Genomic DNA, 22,488 nt, shown 5'->3' on the forward strand with positions numbered 1-22,488 from the left:
GAAAATAATTAGTATTACCTTGAGTATCTTCTGAAGCATTTGCTTCTGAACTAGCAGCTTCCCTCTGAACTCCTTCAGTTCCTTCCATCACTTAACCAGACACTACCAACTGCTAAAGATTCTCTGTAAGCTCAATCCCCGTTTGAGCAGCTTCAACAGTTGATTCCTTCAGCAATTTCTCAGCAGGAACTCCAATCTCCTGGGCCAGTTCATCAGCCTTCTACAGTGTAGCCTGATGACAGTCAGTCATTCGCTACTTTTAGTGTCATTTTCATGATAGTTTTGAGTTCACAAGCAAGATTAAGCAGCAAGAAAAGCAAGAAAAAACTGAAGAAACTGAAAAAGGCATCGTGTCACGATTACTGGAAAACGTGTCACGATTTGGAGCTTTCAAGAAAGATTCATTCGACATGGTTAAAACGTGTCACGATGGCTATTTCGTGACACGATTTTAGGGACATGTGGCACAAGGAAAGAAATGAAAGCAAGAGCAAACGTGATTGATATAAAAGAGCCACATGAATAAGGAGTTATAATTGTTAGGTGGTGTGAATATAAAATGGATGAGATAGGCATTGGGCCTATATGTCACGTGTAGCTAGCTGACCTAAAAGGAAGAATTAGGGAGTTGCTATAAAAGAAAGAGTGCATCATGTTTTGTGAATCACGTTTTTGGAAGGAAAGAAGCCACACGCAACACGGGACAACACCGAGGGAGAAAAACAAAAAGGCTTGCACATGGAAACCTGAAAGAAAGAAGAACAACACGAATTGAAAGAAGATTGAGGAGCAACGTCGACATTGACGGAACTCTATCGGTTTATTTTCTTTACTATATTGTTTATGTATTTAATCATGTCTAGCTAATTTGCTTTGATTAGGTCTGAGATGATTCTTTGTAACCGTAATTGATCCACGTTGTTGTGAAACTCTATTCATTGTGAATGACAATCTAGTTTTTATTCAATTCAATTGTTCTTAATGCTTTTTATATCTTGATCAAATATAAACATGATTTAGTGAGAATGAATGACTACTGACCATAGCTTTCTACTTAGACAGAATTGAATTGTTCAAATAAACAGGGTTAGTCTAGGAATGGATAATCGTTTGTTAGTGATATTAGGTTAACGTGTTTAAACCTTCAAAGATTATTAGACCACCTAAGAAATTAGGGGTTGTTGTTTGAGAAGAGGATCCTAACTCAAAAACATGATTTAGTGAGAATGAATGACTACTGACCATAGGTTTCTACTTAGACAGGATTGAATTGTTCAAATAAACAGGGTTAGTCTAGGAATGGATAATCGTTTGTTAGTGATATTAGGTTAACTTGCTTAAACCTTCAAAGATTATTAGACCACCTAAGAAATTAGGGGCTGTAGTTTGAGAAGAGGGTCCTAACTCAATGGATTGATTAAGACTATTTTGTTAACTATCGTGGAAATAGAAAATCATTCATAAGAATAGGTGCAATATACCAATTAGGGGAACATAGATGATTCGAAAGACCTGATCTCATCTCTCTCTTATTTTCTAACCGAATCTTTATTTTATGTTATTTAATTTCATGCAATCAAATCAAATCTACTGCCTAGTGGCAAACAAAAAAAATTTATACATCCTAAATATTTACTTTATTGCTAAATTGAGATTAACGCAGTCCTCATGGATACGAACTTATTTTATTACTTTGATAGTTTTTGGTACACATGTCTATCAAGTTTTTGGCGCCGTTGCCGGGGACTGTTAAATCATTTCAACTTGGCAATTTTGTTTTTATTTAGGATTTCTGTCATTTATATTTTTGTATATATCTTTATAAAAAACAAATTAAAAAAAAATCTTTGTTATTCTTTTTCTTCTCATTGTACTGTGCTACTAAAAAGTTTATCCAAGTTTTGCAGCTATGATACACAGGTTATACCTCCATGACACAGAAGAGATTTATATGTTGCAGTATGAAAAATATATGCTATCTTTGAAGATAGAATATTTGGACAATAAAATCTCGAGATTAAATGAGAGATGTGGTCGTTATGAGGCAAATCAACCAGGTAGTAATTGTGAAGGGAAGAAAGAGGTGATCAACATCGATTACAATACTCAACTTCAAAATATTTGAGATGATTTCTTGGTTTCAAATCAAGTTTCAGTTGAGAAGTTTGATGTTCAGTGTGGTGATCTTGTTGCAAAAGCACATGAGTCTCAGAGGAAGCTAGTTCAGATGGAGTCTGAGTGTCACAAGGTTGTGGTGGAAGAAAATCCCAAAGTGAGTAGTGTTGATATTTTCCCGAAGTCTGAACCAATGGGGGTTAAGGAAATCACTCGTGTGCAGATGGATGCATGTCCTTCTCTAAGGTGGGAGAGCTTAAATTCCAAAGGTTTAACAGTGGGTGCATGGGAGTATCTGATTCTTTGTGCCAAATTCATGGAATTCCTACCAAACAAGAGGAAGAAGAAGGATGATATATTCTTTCTATCATTTTTGCCACCCTAACAGTGGTTGGAGTGTCAAGCTCAATGACGTAAAAGAAAGCGCTTGGTGGGAGGCAACCCATCCTTTTTATTATGTTTTTGTTTTTCAATATTTTATTTCTATTGTTGAGTCATACAATTGTCAGTGTGTTTGAATAACTCAGTTGTACCCCCTGTTACATATTGAATTTGCACTTGTTTATTATTGATGAATTTTCTTGCGTGTTGACTTTTTCCAGTTTAGTAACAATTGCTTGTTCAAGTGGTATTCCAAAAGTTCAAAAGGATGAGTGACTTGTGATTCAAAGGCGAAGTGTACGGCAACAAAGATAAGTAGTCACAACTCCCAGAAATCTAAAATGTAAGGTTCATGGCCAAATTTTATTTTTCCAATTTACTTATATAGAGTGTTTCTTGCATTTACATTTCTAGAACTTGCAATTTTTCTCTACTGTTGATTGATCTTTAGTATACTGAGGCGAAAGTACTTGGTCCTATGAGCCTTTTTGAAGCCTACCTTGTTTATATTTGAATAATTATCCTTTCTTTAGCCAAATTGAGCCGGTAGGTTTAGATTTTTTTGTTCGGTGACAAACTACATTACAAGCTTAGAGACTTTTAGGATTTATCCCAAATTGTATTTCTGAGTTAGGCATTGTAGAATGTTGCTAAATAATAAGTTTGGGGTTGCTATTGGAATTTGCAACCAACTAAGTTTGGGGTGGGGGTACTAGAGAACAAAGAAAAGAAAGAAAAAAAAAAGAACATTCTCATGAAAACAATATGCCAAAAATGGCGTATTAAGAAAAACAGAGAGAGAGAGAATAGAATGAAAAGGGAATAAAACATTGAAAACCCGAGTAACTTAAAACTCGATTGTCTCAATTGTTATGAATAATCTCTAGTACCCTTGCAAGAATTGTTGTTCCAAAAGGTGAATGAATGATGGATTGAATTTTGTGTTTAACTTCCGTAGGAATGCCTAACTCAAATTTTGTGTAGCCTACTTATCCAAATATTATCACACCTTCACCTAAGTCCCGTTATAACCCTTAAAGACCTCAAAGTGTGCATTGACATTGATTTTGATTGACGTTTAGAAACTTTTCAAGCCTATGGTAATATGTAGATTGCATGTCGACTGTGTGTGAACCCTTTCATTTTGTTGCGTGGAGTTGTGAATTGGCGGATGCAAACAAGTCAAAATAGCTCATCTTTAGCTAGTAGGGAGTTGAACTTTTGGATACTATCGCTTGATCAGGTAATTGTTATTTTACTGTCGATTGTCAATTTTGCAAGTAGATTCATTGAGGACAAGGAATGGTTCAAGTTTGGGGTTGTGATGACAGTCAATATTCGCTATTTTTAGTGTCATTTTCATGATATTTTTGAGTTCACAAGCAAGATTAAGCAGCAAGAAAAGCAAGAAAAAACTGAAGAAACTGAAAAAGGCATCGTGTCACGATTACTGAAAAACATGTCACGATTTGGAGCTTTCAAGAAAGATTCATTCGACATTGGTTAAAACGTGTCACGATGGCTATTTCGTGACACGATTTTAGGGACATGTGGCACAAGGAAAGAAATGAAAGCAAGAGCAAACGTGATTGATATAAAAGAGCCACATGAATAAGGAGTTATAATTGTTGGATGGTGTGAATATAAAATGGATGAGATAGGCATTGGGCCTATCTGTCACGTGTAGCTAGCTGACCTAAAAGGAATAATTAGGGAGTTGCTATAAAAGAAAGAGTGCATCATGTTTTGTGAATCACGTTTTTGGAAGGAAAGAAGCCGCACGCAACACGGGACAACACCGAGGGAGAAAAACAAAAAGGCTTGCACATGGAAACCTGAAAGAAAGAAGAACAACACGAATTAAAAGAAGATTGAGGAGCAACGTCGACATTGACGGAACTCTATCGGTTTATTTTCTTTACTATATTGTTTATGTATTTAATCATGTCTAGCTAATTTGCTTTGATTAGGTCTGAGATGATTCTTTGTAACCGTAATTGATCCACGTTGTTGTGAAACTCTATTCATTGTGAATGACAATCTAGTTTTTATTCAATTCAATTGTTCTTAATGCTTTTTATATCTTGATCAAATATAAACATGATTTAGTGAGAATGAATGACTACTGACCATAGCTTTCTACTTAGACAGAATTGAATTGTTCAAATAAACAAGGTTAGTCTAGGAATGGATAATCGTTTGTTAGTGATATTAGGTTAACGTGTTTAAACCTTCAAAGATTATTAGACCACCTAAGAAATTAGGGGTTGTTGTTTGAGAAGAGGATCCTAACTCAAAAACATGATTTAGTGAGAATAAATGACTACTGACCATAGCTTTCTACTTAGACAAAATTGAATTGTTCAAATAAACAGGGTTAGTCTAGGAATGGATAATCGTTTGTTAGTGATATTAGGTTAACTTGCTTAAACCTTCAAAGATTATTAGACCACCTAAGAAATTAGGGGCTGTAGTTTGAGAAGAGGGTCCTAACTCAAGGGATTGATTAAGACTATTTTGTTAACTATCGTGGAAATAGAAAATCATTCATAAGAATAGGTGCAGTATACCAATTAGGGGAACGTAAATGATTCGAAAGACCTGATCTCATCTCTCTCTTATTTTCTAACCGAATCTTTATTTTATGTTATTTAATTTTATGCAATCAAATCAAATCTACTGCCTAGTGGCAAACAAAATAATTTATACATCCTAAAAATTTACTTTATTGCTAAATTGAGATTAACACAGTCCTCGTGGATACGAACTTATTTTAGTACTTCGATAGTTTTTCATACACTTGTCAAACGTCTATCAAAGCCAAAGCCTCTTCTGCAGCTTTCTTCTTCTTTATTTCTCTTGTTACAAGATCAGTTGCAGCTCCAATCTGCTCTTCATCTTCCATCACATAGTCTACTACCTTCAGTTTCCTGACAACATGCTTCCTTTTCTTCTTGGAAATTGATTGACCAGGTTGTAGTTGTGATTGAGAAGAGCCAACTGTCTTACCACTTCTAGTTCTCTTGTTCAGAACCTTATCAGCATCAAGGTCTTGAACTTCTTCTTGAAGTGATGGCACACCAGAATTAGTTGCTTTTTCCTTAGGAGCAACGTGATCTATCTTGGCTTTCTTGACCTTTTTCTTCTGAGGTTCAGAAGCTTCATCATCATCATCAACTTCTGAAAGATATTCTTTCTTGGTTAACTTCCTTTTCTTCTTGGAAGCCATAGGAAGAGCACCACCATACATATTCTCTGGAACATTTTCCATCCTAATGGTTTCTCCAATTGTTTCATAGTGCTTTAGGATGTAACTTACTCTTACATCCATAGGATCTTTCAAGCAAATAGGGGGAAAATTTTCCATCAGGTTGGATACAGCATCAGATTCCTTCAAATTTGTGTCCAGTTTCTTGTAATCCTTTTTACTGATTAACTTAATGTGCCTCAGAGTGCTCCCATTGATTACCTTCCCTGTTACTGTACCAAGATCTTTATCAGTGAAGATCTTTGTCTTACTTAGTGCACTCAAAATCCCTCCTTGATGAAGGATTTCTGAAATAAGTATTCCATAGGGAATCCAGCATCTCTTGATTGTTTGACTTTCCCTAAGAGTCTTAATCATGTACCTGAAGATGTACTTGGGCACATTTGCTTTTTCTTTTGTAATGAAGTAATGAAGAAACACTTTGTGCTCCAAAGAAGGTTGATCTCCACCACCACCTTTTGGTAGAAGATTTTCATTCTGGATCTTCAGAAGCAGTTTCTTATCCATACTTAAGTCACTGTACGCACCTTTCTTCTTACTATTGAACATGGTCTTGTTAACAACTTCATTCCAAGGACTATTCTTGTTGTTGTCCAGACCATCTTTGAAACTACCTTCAGATAATCTCCTGATTACATAAGCAATCACTTCCTGAGAGATGAAGACTGGAATACCCATGATGCTTGACCTTATCTTTGTACAAGTGAAGGGTTCCAAACCTATTTCTTCTCTTGATTTGCCAGCTAGAGTAAGATCAATCAGTACCTTCTCATCCATTTCCAATTGAGCAGCTTTACGATCATAGACTTGAGCTCTAACCCAGAAATGCCTTACTAGGTTTATGCAGGTTGGACCATTCGGCATGTTGAAGTAATCCATGAGGTCTTGAGCTTCATAGTATCTCCTGAGCTCGCATCCATGATACGCTAATGAAATAAAATCTACTGGATTTTCAACCTGGACGTGAAGTTCCCATTCCTCTAAGAACATAGTTCTCTCTTTGATTTCGTAAGCAAGTACCTCTTGCATGGTCGTTTCTAGAACTGAGCTTGAAGACGCCATTGTTATTGTCGCGTCATTTTTCGGAGATTAAAGCTATTTGGTTAGCGTTTGACTCACTTTTTATTTCACGACTTTGAAAAAATTTATTTAAATTGGGGGGTCCGGGGGTTGGTTATATTTAGGGAAGGTATTAGCACCCTAAATATTCGTAGTACTCTACGAGAACCTTTTGGTTTTATTTAACGTTTTGTGCTATAAACTTGCTTGCTTTTTTTTTAAAAAAAAATGAAACTTTGAAATGATTAAAAAAAGGAAGACCTAATTATCTACATTTTATTGATTTGGAAGGACGAGTGTCCTCTGCCTACGTACCCGTGAGGGATCAAAACCTCGTAGTTCGGGGTTACAAAAATGACGTTTGATTGGTTGAGTGTGTTTTATTAGTTTTGAAAAAAGTTTTAAAATAAAAAGCCAAGTGGCAAATAAGAATTGGTTTGTATTTTTTTTATATTGAAAGAAAAATGACTCGAAGTATAATTAAAATTGATTGAAAGTTTGATTAAGAAAGAAAATAAAAAAGAACGCTCACTTGATCGAGAAATCAAGGTTTATTATGAAAATATTTTTTTTGTGATTTTGATTATTTGAATGTTTTTGCTGTTTTTGAATATTAAATGAAAATTAAACTAACGGAGCAATAAAAATAAAAGCGCGTGGATTTTTGTAGTGACGTTGGATCACCACAAAATCCCTAATCTAATTTTTTTTTGTATTTTTTTGATATATATATAAAGCGGTAAAGAATAAAAGACACACACACACACACACACCCACACACACACACACACACACACTTTTCTCATTTATATTTACATTGGACCTAAATACATTCTAATTGCTGGAAAATAAATGACAATAATTAAAATGCTAAATGGAAATAAAATAAAATGCTAAAAAGAATAAAATGCAAGAAAATAAAAAAAAAGGGACAACCGAAGGGACAAAATTCCGAAGGGACAGAAAAAAGAGGGAGAAGAAAAGAATAGCTCGTCAACACAAGCTAAATGAGGGAGAAGAGACAAAAGTTCTTTGACAACTCAAGAGAACTTTTGGTGTGTTTTGAAGTGTGGAATGAGGGCTCTATTTATAGGTGAGGAGGTTGATGAGAATGGAAAAGTGGTTTAATGGATTTTGATGGTGATTTGAATGGTGTTTAATGGTGAATTTTAAAAGAGGAATGTGAAAGTTGACACTTGACTTGAAAATTTTTGGACCATGGACATTTTATTTTTGGACTCATTAAAAAAAGTTATATAATAAAAAATAAAAAAACTTATAAAAGTAATTAAACTAAAAATAAAAAAGGTAAAATGGAAAATAATAGGAAAAAAAGTTTCTAACTCTGAGATTGTGCCTTTGAAAGTGGCGTGTAAACAAGACTTGTACTATGTTTTTTGGACATTTTCTTTTGGACATTTAAAAAAGGAAAAAAAGTGACTAAAATAAAAGAATAAAAATAACTAAAAATTAAAATTAAAATTACAAGAAAATTAATAAAAGATGGAAATTTTACTAAAAAAAAGAAAGGAGAGAAGAGGGCCCGATATCGGAACAAAAAATGAGGTATTTTAAAGTACCCCTCTACCGAAATTTCCTTGAAAAGTCAGAGACTAATCAGGGTCAAAAGGCACATGAATGTAGGACCTTAGGTCAAAAATTGGGGTATGACAGATGCCCCTATTTAAGTTTCTTCGTCCGGTGATTTGAAGATGGAATCTTCGAGTTGACGGAACGAAGAGACTTAAATACAAAAGTACACCAATTTTGGACCTAAGATGTTGTGATATGCTCATGATATAAGTATGAATGCAGGACGGCAAAGATGATTTGACTGGGGAGAGAAACAACAACGGGATACCCAAGTTTGTTAAAGAAAGGGATCCGACTCCGCTAGGGAATGTAGTTTCACTGGGGAGAAGATTGTCTACAAGACTTTTAGCGACATCTCTTGAACAGCTAAGCTGGGAATGACATTATTGAAATTGAAATTGATTAGTGACATCACTAGAATAGCTAAGCTGGGGATGCCACTATTGAAATTGAAATTGATTGGCGACGTCTCTAGAACAGATAAACTGGGGACGACACCATTGAAATTGACTTGATTAGAAGCATTTGCAGGGTATCAACCTGATTTATAGACATCTGGCAGGATATTAACCCGACTCTAAAGGTATTTTGCAAGCTATTCGCTTGACCCAATGAAGCAAAAGGTGTTTGCAAGCTACTCGCTTGACACAAAGGTAACAGAAAAGGTTTGCAAGCTATTCACTTGACACACAAGTAACAACAGATGTTTTCAAAATATTCGCTTGACACCAAGGATAACAAAAGATGTTTGCAAGCTATTCGCTTGACACCAATGATAACAAAAGATGTTTGCAAGCTATTCGCTTGACACCAAGGTAACAAAAGATGTTTGCAAGCTATTCGCTTGACACCAAGGATAACAAAAGATGTTTGCAAGCTATTCGCTTGACACAAATGTAACAAAAGATTGTTTGCAAGCTATTCGCTTGACACGAAGATAACAAAAGATCTTTGCAAGCTATTCGCTTGACATAGAGGTAACAAAAGATTTTTGCAAGCTATTCGCTTGACACATATGTAACAAAAGATGGTTTGCAAGCTATTCGCTTGACACAGAGGTAACAAAAGAGGTTTGCAAGCTATTCGCTTGACACACCAAGGGTAACAAAAGATATTTGCAAGCTATTCGCTTGACACAGAGGTAACAAAAGAGGTTTGCAAGCTATTCGCTTGACATAACAAGGGTAACAGAAGATATTTGCAAGCTATTCGCTTGACACGAAGGTAACAAAAGATATTTGCAAGCTATTCGCTTGACACAGAGGTAACAAAAGAGGTTTGCAAGCCATTCGCTTGACACACCAAGGGTAACAGAAGATATTTGCAAGCTATTCGCTTGACACAAAGGTAACAAAATAGGTTTGCAAGCTATTCGCTTGACACACCATGAGTGAAGATCGAACTGAAGGGATACGACAAAACAAGACTACGGATGACTGACGCAACCATGTATGAATTGATATTGTGTATATGTTGTGTATATATGAGTGTATGAAAATGTGAAAGTATTAATGTATGAATGTATGATTGTATAAATGAATGAATGTAACTTGTACGACTGTATAAACTGTATGTGACAGGTAACTCGATGAAACGAGGCAAGACAAGTAGGATGGGAGGCGGACTGACAACACAGTACAAACACTCGGCAAACTTCCTTGGAGATGATACTATTGTGAACAAATTGAGCCGTTGATGGGGTGAAGCCCAGCGCAAGGTAGTAGCTGATGCTTCTGGGGATAAAGCCCATTGTTGACCAAAAGTCTGGAAGAAGTCGCCATTTTGTAAACCGGCGCAGAGTGTAATTCCTATCGGCATGCTTCAGCAGTCATGTTTTTTTGTTTTTTTTGTTTTGAAAATCCCTAACTTTTGCCTGGACCGCCCTTTCGGGTTTTCAGTCCACGGGAATATATTCTTTTGTGTGCCCCTAATTTTTGCCTGGACCGCCCTTTCGGGTTTTCGATCCACCGGGACGCTCTCTATTGCCTAAGCCGCCTTTTCAGGTTTTCAGCTTAGCGAGCTTTGATTTTTTTTATTTTTTTTGTTTATATTTTTTTGTATTTTTGGACTGTGACAGCATCTTGCTCAAGGCAGAAGTCCTCTCCACAATGCTTAGCCTTTTTTCTCTTTCGGAGTGTAACTGTTCTCGAGGCGAATGCTGATATACGTTTCAACTACTCACGAGTTCAAAACGAGAGTGTGTTTATTGCTCACACTTTTCAAAAAATGTAAAAAAAGTTTTGTATTTTGAAATTTTTTGCTTCAAGTATTGCCATCAAAAATAGAAGAAATTTTGCAAATAGAATAAGTGGGAGCTTCAAATAAATGGGAACAGGCTCAAATTCGATGAATTGAGTGGTGACCTGCCAATAGCATGGCTCCACGGATCTTTGAAAAATTTGGAAAATGGTAAATATATGAGAAGGGTACATTGAACACATTAACCATGTACTCTTTTCCAACTTTGAATGCCTTATTTCCGAATCTTTGATCTGCAGATGCTTCGAATCGGAGGTTCTTTTGACGACTGGATGCCTCAAGTGGACTGTGCTGACTGATGCAGTTACTTGTCATGATCCTTAATTTTTGCATAGATCGCCCTTTTGGGTTTCAATCTATCAGGATAATCATTTTTGTTCATGTCTCTAACTTTTGCTTGGACCGCCCTTTCGGGTTTTCAGTCCACCGAGACGCTCATTTTTGCCTAAGCCGCATTTTCAGGTTTGCGACTTATCGAGCTCATATTTTTGACAGAGTATTTTTTGACTGCACTGGCATTCATAGGATGTGTGTGTTGTTGCCGTCCATAATTGTAAAAGTCATTGCGCATGGGCCTTCATAACTAGGCATCCACTTGTCCATGGAGTCTGGTTGGAAAGTAGTACAAAGTTCCCTTCTTGAAATTCATGGGGACGAACCTTTTTGTTAGAAGCTTGTTTCAAACTTCTTTTGATATATTTGTACAAGGTTGTCATGCGTTTAAATTCGATCAAGCTTGGACTTTAGCAGAACTCCTATTGACGGGATTTCGACCTTCACAGGAAGCACGATCTCCATGTTGCATATTGGGGAAGGAGGGGGGTTGCCCCTATTGAAATATGTACTGAAGTACAATATCTGAGCATAGCGAATGGTAGCACCCTGAGCCAGTCTTTGTAATTGAATGTCATCTTCTGGACAATCTTCTTGATATTTTGTTTGCGGTTTCAATGGCTAGGATGCCCCAGTATGTGAGAGATCTCATCGGGAATCTCTTCATTCTCCTTCTTCAGCTTCGGACACAGGGAACTCACGGTTGGAAGAGAGTGCATGGTTAATGTGTTCAACGGGTTTATTAATGCATGATTTGAATATTAATTTTGACAAGTGAGTATAAGTTATTATTATGCAGATATTTGAGAATGATTATATTTTTTGGTTTTTTGTATTACCATTTTTTCCAGAAAAAAGCACAAAATAAAACAAACTCGGGATCAAAACGACTTTTTTTATTAATGACGGAAAATACATGAAGCAAAAAGCCCTACAGAAGTTCACTTTCGTCTCGGGCGAGACGAAAGGATTTTTTTTTTTTGAAAAGAAAAAAGCAACAAACAAACATTATTTGAACAAATAAGTAGTAGAAGGAACATTAACAGCGGCCCAATTGCGGCTACACGCCCGGATTCAAATTCTTGAAAGGCAAGACATCTTCGTCGATCAGCTTCTGGACTTCAATCTTCAGGGAGAAACAGTGCTCAACATCATGACCTTGTGCCCCTCGATGGAAGGTACATAAGAGGTCAGGTCTCCACCCAGCCGGCAATTTCTTAGGTATTAGCGGAGGTGGTCTGGTCTGGACAAGGTTCCTTTTAAGCAAAAACGGAAGCAACTCTGCGTACTTCATAGGAATCAGATCGAACTGCAGTGCTTTTGGAACCAGTTGTTGAGGCTGTTGCATGTACACTGACTGAGGTTGTTGCCGAGGCTTTTGTCGGACAAGTAGCTGACCCTCGAGGGACAGGGTGTTATCTTGGATTAACCTCTGGACTACAGTCCTGAAAGCAAAACATTGCTCGATGTCGTGACCTGGTGCCCCTTGATGAAATGCACAAGAAAGGTCAGCTCTATACCCCATTGGCAATCTTTTCGGCACCGGAGGAGGTGGTCTAGTTTGGATTAGGTCCTCCTTAAGCAATGTGGGAAACAGCTCCGCATATTTCACAGGGATTTGATCAAACTTCTGTGCCCCTTGAGCCTGATTTTGAGGAATAAACTGTTGCAGAGCCTGTTGTCGAGGTTGTTGGGGACATAGTGGCTGAACTTGTGTAGCCATCAGTGAAGATACTAAATTACTTAACTTCTCTACCTCGGCCCGAAGTGTTGTTACCTCTCCGCGAAGTTCGTGGACCTCTTGCTCAAGCTGATCCGTCTTTTGTGTTTGCATGAATGTCTGCATATGCGGACTGAAGTTGAAGAACGACATCAGACCACTTTTGAAATGGGTTGACCTCTGTTGGAAAAGACAACTTGTGTGAGACTCGGTTTTAAAACTTTATGAATGCAAAATGATGCATGATGCTTATGCAAAAGATGGACACATTTTTTTTTTGAAGGACTTGTCAAAGTAATTGTAAACATCATAAGGAACATTGTTTCATTTGATAATTTGAAAAATACAAACTGTTACTTTAAGAACAAAAGCAAAGCCAAAGACAAAGTTCCCGACAAAGCTAAGGTCTAGTTTAAGACTTTTGAAATTGTATTCCTTGGTGTTCCTCATTACAAGGTCCACACCTCTGATGTTTACAAAAACTTATTGAAGTCCTTCGGTATTTAATGAGAAAAATTTTATGAATGTATACATGTATGCATGATTATGCTGAAGAACATGGAAGGCATGGTGAGGTTAAGTCCACATGTTGGAGTCAAGGGTAACAACGCCATATGGTAAGGACTATGGTTTCATTTGCACTTGTAACAAGGGTTCTACCAAGTTCCCAGAGTTGTCAACCACTTCCGAACATTATCGGGTTGCGGAACTACTTCCGGTCCAACAACGTTCGTAAGAAAGTCTCGTCTGAGTGTAGTATCGCGTATCAACCAACTCAAGACTACTCTTGAATAGCCACCGCACTACGTCCTAAAAGGCCAAGATGGGTTAAAGGTAACTAAAGGTCCTCAACATTAACAGTCACTTGAAAATAGCAATGCCAATCACGACTACTCATGTCGACATAAATTACTTCCAAGAGACCTCCGTTGAGTGGGGTTATCACATGTGCCATATCCCGAAACTTACTCTCGGTATGGGACTTTGATTATACCACCATCATATCTTATGTTTCCCTCAAGTCCGGGTGTAGGACTTATCTCACCACTCACGTTTAAGAAAGGAGAAAGAAGAAGGAAGAACAAATATATACACGAATTTCCATCTTTTATTTTTTGATTTTTGATTTTTTTGATTTTTAAGCAAGTTTAAAGCACAAAATTTTAAACAAAACCAAGTTAGGCTTAACCCTCTTAAGGTATCCCCAGTGAAGTCGCCATTTCTGTCGCGTCATTTTTCGGAGATTAAAGCTATTTGGTTAGCGTTTGACTCACTTTTTATTTCACGACTTTGAAAAAATTTATTTAAATTGGGGGGTCCGGGGGTTGGTTATATTTAGGGAAGGTATTAGCACCCTAAATATTCGTAGTACTCTACGAGAACCTTTTGGTTTTATTTAACGTTTTGTGCTATAAACTTGCTTGCTTTTTTTTTTTAAAAAAAATGAAACTTTGAAATGATTAAAAAAAGGAAGACCTAATTATCTACATTTTATTGATTTGGAAGGACGAGTGTCCTCTGCCTACGTACCCGTGAGGGATCAAAACCTCGTAGTTCGGGGTTACAAAAATGACGTTTGATTGGTTGAGTGTGTTTTATTAGTTTTGAAAAAAGTTTTAAAATAAAAAGCCAAGTGGCAAATAAGAATTGGTTTGTATTTTTTTTATATTGAAAGAAAAATGACTCGAAGTATAATTAAAATTGATTGAAAGTTTGATTAAGAAAGAAAATAAAAAAGAACACTCACTTGATTGAGAAATCAAGGTTTATTATGAAAATATTTTTTTTGTGATTTTGATTATTTGAATGTTTTTGCTGTTTTTGAATATTAAATGAAAATTAAACTAACGGAGCAATAAAAATAAAAGCGCGTGGATTTTTGTAGTGACGTTGGATCACCACAAAATCCCTAATCTAATTTTTTTTTGTATTTTTTTGATATATATATAAAGCGGTAAAGAATAAAAGACACACACACACACACACACCCACACACACACACACACACACACTTTTCTCATTTATATTTACATTGGACCTAAATACATTCTAATTGCTGGAAAATAAATGACAATAATTAAAATGCTAAATGGAAATAAAATAAAATGCTAAAAAGAATAAAATGCAAGAAAATAAAAAAAAAAAGGGACAACCGAAGGGACAAAATTCCGAAGGGACAGAAAAAAGAGGGAGAAGAAAAGAATAGCTCGTCAACACAAGCTAAATGAGGGAGAAGAGAGAAAAGTTCTTTGACAACTCAAGAGAACTTTTGGTGTGTTTTGAAGTGTGGAATGAGGGCTCTATTTATAGGTGAGGAGGTTGATGAGAATGGAAAAGTGGTTTAATGGATTTTGATGGTGATTTGAATGGTGTTTAATGGTGAATTTTAAAAGAGGAATGTGAAAGTTGACACTTGACTTGAAAATTTTTGGACCATGGACATTTTATTTTTGGACTCATTAAAAAAAGTTATATAATAAAAAATAAAAAAACTTATAAAAGTAATTAAACTAAAAATAAAAAAGGTAAAATGGAAAATAATAGGAAAAAAAGTTTCTGACTCTGAGATTGTGCCTTTGAAAGTGGCGTGTAAACAAGACTTGTACTATGTTTTTTGGACATTTTCTTTTGGACATTTAAAAAAGGAAAAAAAGTGACTAAAATAAAAGAATAAAAATAACTAAAAATTAAAATTAAAATTACAAGAAAATTAATAAAAGATGGAAATTTTACTAAAAAAAAGAAAGGAGAGAAGAGGGCCCGATATCGGAACAAAAAATGAGGTATTTTAAAGTACCCCTCTACCGAAATTTCCTTGAAAAGTCAGAGACTAATCAGGGTCAAAAGGCACATGAATGTAGGACCTTAGGTCAAAAATTGGGGTATGACAGTTATTGAAGAGAGTTTTAGGGTTTTAGGGTTTTGATTGAAGAAGATGAAATTTCTTCGCAGAGAATCAGTTTGAAGATAGAAAGTGTATGTTGTGAAGTGAGTAGTGTATGTTTTTGTCTAAGTGTTTTGAGTAAAAACGATTGTAATTCAGAAGGGGACAAACAAACACAGCATTAATGACATAGGAGGCGCGAGATAGTACATTCAAAGCTTAAAATCATCATTGCCCACTTACGTTATACACCAATACACTTAAGCCACGTCAGAGTTTCTTAGAGTAACTGCCAAGTTAGTGGGACAGGTGCTGCTAAAAAGTAACTTCCAACGTCTCCACTAACTCTGCTATTCAGGAGCAAAGAGTCCAGCTTCTGGAGTTCAGATGCTGATGTCATCTTCAGAAGCACATTTTCCTCAGAACTTCAGTAAAGAGCTTCTGATGGACTATAGCTTCAGAACGACTTCAGAACTTAAATTCCTGTTCAGGAGCAAGCATTTTAATCAGGCACAAAGTGCATGTTCAAATTTTTCTTTATAAAATCAAATCTTTCCACAGTTAAAGGCTTAGTGAATATATCAGCCCATTGATGTTCAGTATCAATGAATTGTATATCGAAAAATTCCTTTTTAAACATAATCTCTGATAAAGTGGTGTTTGATTTCAATATGCTTTGCTCTTGAATGTAGAATAGGATTCTTTGACAAACAAATAGTATAACAGCCCGATTTTCACGATTATTTTATTTTGATTGTTTTATGTGTGTCTAATTATGTTTGTGCACATTTTCGTGTGTTTGGGCATTTGAGGGGTAAAATAGTAATTTTAAGTTAGAACCGTTTTATTAGTGAGTTGTCGGTATGTGAGAATTAATTAGAGTCGAGGTTGCTAATTAATTACCGTTAGTGTGTTAATTAGCGGATTAGTGTATTTAGTGAGAGCCCATTTATTTTTAGTGGGTTAAGGCCCATTAAGGGAGAGGGAGTATATAAGCTAAGTCAATAGTGGCTAGGGTTAGAACTTTGGTCATTTTTCACACAAACACAAGAGGAGAGAACTTGGGGTTAGAGAGAAGAACAAGGGAAAGGGGTTGGAGGCTAGAGCTAGAAGAGGATTTCATCTTTAGGAGCTAAATTGAAGCCTTGGTTAGAGATTCTTGGTGTTAGAGGTAAGAGGGTTAGGCTTCACTCATAATTTCATAACATTTTCCTTTTTACCCATTTTTGTGAAATTGATGAATTGATTCTAATTGCTGTAAATTCGTGCATAATTGATGTTGTTATGTTTGAGAACATGATATATATGATAATTGTATGATTGTATGTGAATTAACATGTTAAAATGCATAAATATTGGTATATTGTGTTCTTGAGCAAATTTGAGGAGAAATGAAGTTGTGTTATTGAATTGTGGATGAATTCGTGTTCATTAGTTGTTGTTGATAATTGTTGAACTGTTGGAATCGAATTGGTGTAACTGGAATTGTTGTTTATGGATTTGTAGAGAAATTTGGTGGTTATGTTGGTGTTTTGAGAAACTTCTATGATTTTGGTAAAATGAGTTGAATTGTTGTTTCTAATGCTTGAATCATGTTTGTTTAAGTGTATTGAACCTATATTGACCTATCAACACTTTCTGAAACTCGTTTTGTTGAATTGGGGATTTGAAAATTGGATTTTGGGGTGAAAGGGGTTGGAAACCGTAACAAATTTTGACAGAAACTGAGACAGCACGCTTAAGCGTGCTGCAGCGTGCTCTAAGCGAGCAGCTTCTGGAGTTAGGATGCTTAAGCGTGCTCCAAGCGTGATCCAAGAGTGCTAAGTCCAGAAGCTACTAGAACTTGGATGCTTAAGCGTGCAGAGGACGCTTAAGCATGCAGAGGACGCTTAAGTGTGCAGCTCCCAGTACAGCCACTTTTATTCCTTCGCTTCGTGCACTTGGGGACCAATCCGGGCTTTCAAAAATGTTTCTTTTAACTTGTTGAACCTCTGTTTATGCACTTAATCTTACTGGAACATGGTTTGAATCGAATTGGACTTGCTTTTGTGAATTTTCACTTAACTTTGGAAAAACGGTCCAAACGTTGATTTTTCCGAAAACTTGTTTTTCTCTGGAAATCGAAGTGGGATGTATATATGATTTCTAAAAATGGTTGTGATTGGTTTCATCAAGTTTTAACTTCTTTTGCTTTGGATATTGCATTCTGTTGTAAAAGTGAAAACGTGAGACGAATTTTGAGTTTTTCAAGATTGTGTCACACTTGGCCGGTGAAACGCCAAGGTATCCTCTACTGCACCCACATGTGGCCTAGAGGTATACTTAGTTGAGGCATTGGAACTTGTTTACTTGGTTTTGACTTAAATGCTCAATTATTTCTAATGTCGTAATTTTGAGAGACGAACCTTGCTGAAAATGTTTTTAAGAGCCGATTGCCTTATGAATCCTTGTGGATTTTTGATATAATTTACGTGGAGATGTTTGATGATGTATATATGTGACAACTACATGATGATTGAATTATGGATGTTGTTGGTGATTGTATATATGATGGTGAATTGTTGTTGATTGCATATATACTAAATGTTGGTGATTATATATATGTCAAGTGGTGGTGAATTATTGTCGATTGCATATATACTAGATGTTGGTGATGGTGTGGTGATTTGTTTGTGTGAACATATGCATTTGTAGTCGAGTCATATGTTCATGCATTCATTACTGATGGTGGTGGATTTTATATCCAATTGAGGTGATTACGATGTTTTTGTTGCATCGGAGGTGACGACCTTGGAGGAGACTTGGTACCACATGCATCTAGATGAGTCTAGAGACATTGCATACATTGTTGGTGAATTGAAATGCATTTGAGTTGTGCATGATGATTGAATTTGTTAATTGTTAATTGACATGGTTGAAATTGTGATATGTGTATGATACACTTGTTGATATGAACTTGGAATGATGATATTGAATGATCTTGAATGATATAAATGTTGTGAATACTTGTGAGTACAAGTATGATTTGTTATTCATCGTTCTTGAATATATCTTTCATTCCCAATGTTCTTGTTATATCTGGTTTGTGCCAGACTGGAAGTGGGATAGTATCTTTATGGATTTTGTTGGAGCTTTGCCGAAGACTGTGAAGGGTTTTGATTCAATTTGGGTGATTGTTGATCGGTTGACGAAGTCGGCACATTTTGTCCCTATTAAGACAGGTATATCGGTGGCGAAGTTGGCTGAGATCTACATTGAGCAAATTGTTAGATTGCATGGTATTCCTTCTAGTATTGTGTCGGATCGGGATCTGAGGTTTACTTCTAAGTTTTGGGAGAGTTTGCAAGTTGCTTTGGGAACTAAGTTGAGGTTGAGTTCTGCTTATCATCCCCAGACCGATGGTCAGACGGAGAGGACTATTCAGAGTTTGGAAGATTTGTTGAGAGCTTGTGTTTTGGAGGAAGGTGTCAGTTGGGTTGAATGTTTACCGTTGATTGAGTTTACTTATAACAACAGTTTTCATTCTAGTATTGGGATGGCACCGTTTGAGGCTTTGTATGGTCGGAGGTGTAGGACGTCGTTGTGTTGGTATGAGTCAGGAGAAAGTGCCTTGTTAGGACCAGATGTGGTGCAAGAGACGACCGAGAAGGTCAAGATGATTTAAGAGAAGATGAGAGCTTCTTAGAGTAAGCAGAAGAGTTATCATGATAAGAGGAGGAAGGACATTGAGTTTCAGGTTGGTGATCATGTATTTTTGAGGGTGAATCATGTAACCGGTGTTGGTCGTGCGTTGAAGTGTCGGAAGTTGACTCCTCGTTTTGTTGGACCATTTGAGATTGTTGAGAAGGTTGGGGTTGTAGCGTATCGGATTGCGTTACCACCATCTTCGTCGAATCTTCATGATGTGTTTCATGTGTCTCAGTTGAGGAAGTATGTGTATGATGCGTCTCATGTGATTCAAGTGGATGATTTGGAAGTAATGGATAATTTGACCGTTGAGACTTGGCCAGTTAGGATTGAGGATCATGAAGTGAAGCGTTTGCGTGGCAAGGAGATTGTTTTGGTTAAAGTGATTTGGGTTGGACCAATTGGTGAGAGTGCCACTTGGGAGTCGGAAAGTAGGGTGAAGGATTCGTATCCGGAGTTGTTCCCTTCAGGTAAATTTTCGAGGGCGAAAATTCTTTTAGAGGGGGAGAGTTGTAACAGCCCGATTTTCGCAATTATTTTATTTTGATTGTTTTATGTGTGTTTAATTATGTTCGTGTGCTTTTTCATGTGTTTGGGCATTTGAGGGGTAAAATAGTAATTTCGAGAGAATAACGTTTTATCATTTTTAAGTTAGAACCGTTTTATTAGTGAGTTGTCGGTATGTGAGAATTAATTAGAGTCGAGGTTGCTAATTAATTACCGTTAGTGTGTTAATTAGCGGATTAGTGTATTTAGTGAGAGCCCATTTATTTTTAGTGGGTTAAGGCCCATTAAGGGAGAGGGAGTATATAAGCTAAGTCAATAGTGGCTAGGGTTAGAACTTTGGTCATTTTTCACACAAACACAAGAGGAGAGAACTTGGGGTTAGAGAGAAGAAAAAGGGAAAGGGGTTGGAGGCTAGAGCTAGAAGAGGATTTCATCTTTAGGAGCTAAATTGAAGCCTTGGTTAGAGATTCTTGGTGTTAGAGGTAAGAGGGTTAGGCTTCACTCATAATTTCATAACATTTTCCTTGTTACCCATTTTTGTGAAATTGATGAATTGATTCTAATTGCTGTAAATTCGTGCATAATTGATGTTGTTATGTTTGAGAACATGATATATATGATAATTGTATGATTGTATGTGAATTAACATGTTAAAATGCATAAATATTGGTATATTGTGTTCTTGAGCAAATTTGAGGAGAAATGAAGTTGTGTTATTGAATTGTGGATGAATTCGTGTTCATTAGTTGTTGTTGATGATTGTTGAACTGTTGGAATCGAATTGGTGTAACTGGAATTGTTGTTTATGGATTTGTAGAGAAATTTGGTGGTTATGTTGGTGTTTTGAGAAACTTCTATGATTTTGGTAAAATGAGTTGAATTGTTGTTTCTAATGCTTGAATCATGTTTGTTTAAGTGTATTGAACCTATATTGACCTATAAACACTTTCTGAAACTCGTTTTGTTGAATTGGGGATTTGAAAATTGGATTTTGGGGTGAAAGGGGTTGGAAACCGTAACAAATTTTGACAGAAACTGAGACAGCACGCTTAAGCGTGCTGCAGCGTGCTCTAAGCGAGCAGCTTCTGGAGTTAGGATGCTTAAGCGTGCTCCAAGCGTGATCCAAGAGTGCTAAGTCCAGAAGCTACTAGAACTTGGATGCTTAAGCGTGCAGAGGACGCTTAAGCGTGCAGAGGACGCTTAAGTGTGCAGCTCCCAGTACAGCCACTTTTATTCCTTCGCTTCGTGCACTTGGGGACCAATCCGGGCTTTCAAAAATGTTTCTTTTAACTTGTTGAACCTCTGTTTATGCACTTAATCTTACTGGAACATGGTTTGAATCGAATTGGACTTGATTTTGTGAATTTTCACTTAACTTTGGAAAAACGGTCCAAACGTTGATTTTTCCGAAAACTTGTTTTTCTCTGGAAATCGAAGTGGGATTAAGGTTGTATAATGTATATATGATTTCTAAAAATGGTTGTGATTGGTTTCATCAAGTTTTAACTTCTTTTGCTTTGGATATTGCATTCTTTTGTAAAAGTGAAAACGTGAGACGAATTTTGAGTTTTTCAAGATTGTGTCACACTTGGCCGGTGAAACGCCAAGGTATCCTCTACTGCACCCACATGTGGCCTAGAGGTATACTTAGTTGAGGCATTGGAACTTGTTTACTTGGTTTTGACTTAAATGCTCAATTATTTCTAATGTCGTAATTTTGAGAGACGAACCTTGCTGAAAATGTTTTTAAGAGCCGATTGCCTTATGAATCCTTGTGGATTTTTGATATAATTTACGTGGAGATGTTTGATGATGTATATATGTGACAACTACATGATGATTGAATTATGGATGTTGTTGGTGATTGTATATATGATGGTGAATTGTTGTTGATTGCATATATACTAAATGTTGGTGATTATATATATATGTCAAGTGGTGGTGAATTATTGTCGATTGCATATATACTAGATGTTGGTGATGGTGTGGTGATTTGTTTGTGTGAACATATGCATTTGTAGTCGAGTCATATGTTCATGCATTCATTACTGATGGTGGTGGATTTTATATCCAATTGAGGTGATTACGATGTTTTTGTTGCATCAGAGGTGACGACCTTGGAGGAGACTTGGTACCACATGCATCTAGATGAGTCTAGAGACATTGCATACATTGTTGGTGAATTGAAATGCATTTGAGTTGTGCATGATGATTGAATTTGTTAATTGTTAATTGACATGGTTGAAATTGTGATATGTGTATGATACACTTGTTGATATGAACTTGGAATGATGATATTGAATGATCTTGAATGATATAAATGTTGTGAATACTTGTGAGTACAAGTATGATTTGTTATTCATCGTTCTTGAATATATCTTTCATTCCCAATGTTCTTGTTATATCTGGTTTGTGCCAGACTGGAAGTGGGATAGTATCTTTATGGATTTTGTTGGAGCTTTGCCGAAGACTGTGAAGGGTTTTGATTCAATTTGGGTGATTGTTGATCGGTTGACGAAGTCGGCACATTTTGTCCCTATTAAGACCGGTATATCGGTGGCGAAGTTGGCTGAGATCTACATTGAGCAAATTGTTAGATTGCATGGTATTCCTTCTAGTATTGTGTCGGATCGGGATCTGAGGTTTACTTCTAAGTTTTGGGAGAGTTTGCAAGTTGCTTTG

At 36.4% G+C, this 22,488-nt stretch overlaps 1 protein-coding gene across 1 annotated transcript; it reads right to left on the reverse strand.

The window, feature by feature from the left end:
* Positions 1-5,299: 5,299 nt before the first annotated feature.
* LOC146906359 (uncharacterized) lies at positions 5,300-6,826 on the reverse strand. The gene has a single exon (XM_085728800.1). The coding sequence runs from the start codon at positions 6,824-6,826 to the stop codon at positions 5,300-5,302; it is 1,527 nt and encodes a 508-aa protein (XP_085584926.1).
* Positions 6,827-22,488: the final 15,662 nt, after the last annotated feature.

The sequence above is a fragment of the Medicago sativa genome, chromosome 7 (assembly GCF_051527215.1).
Source record: "Medicago sativa cultivar Bolivia chromosome 7, Bolivia_mono, whole genome shotgun sequence".
Lineage (NCBI taxonomy): Eukaryota > Viridiplantae > Streptophyta > Magnoliopsida > Fabales > Fabaceae > Medicago > Medicago sativa.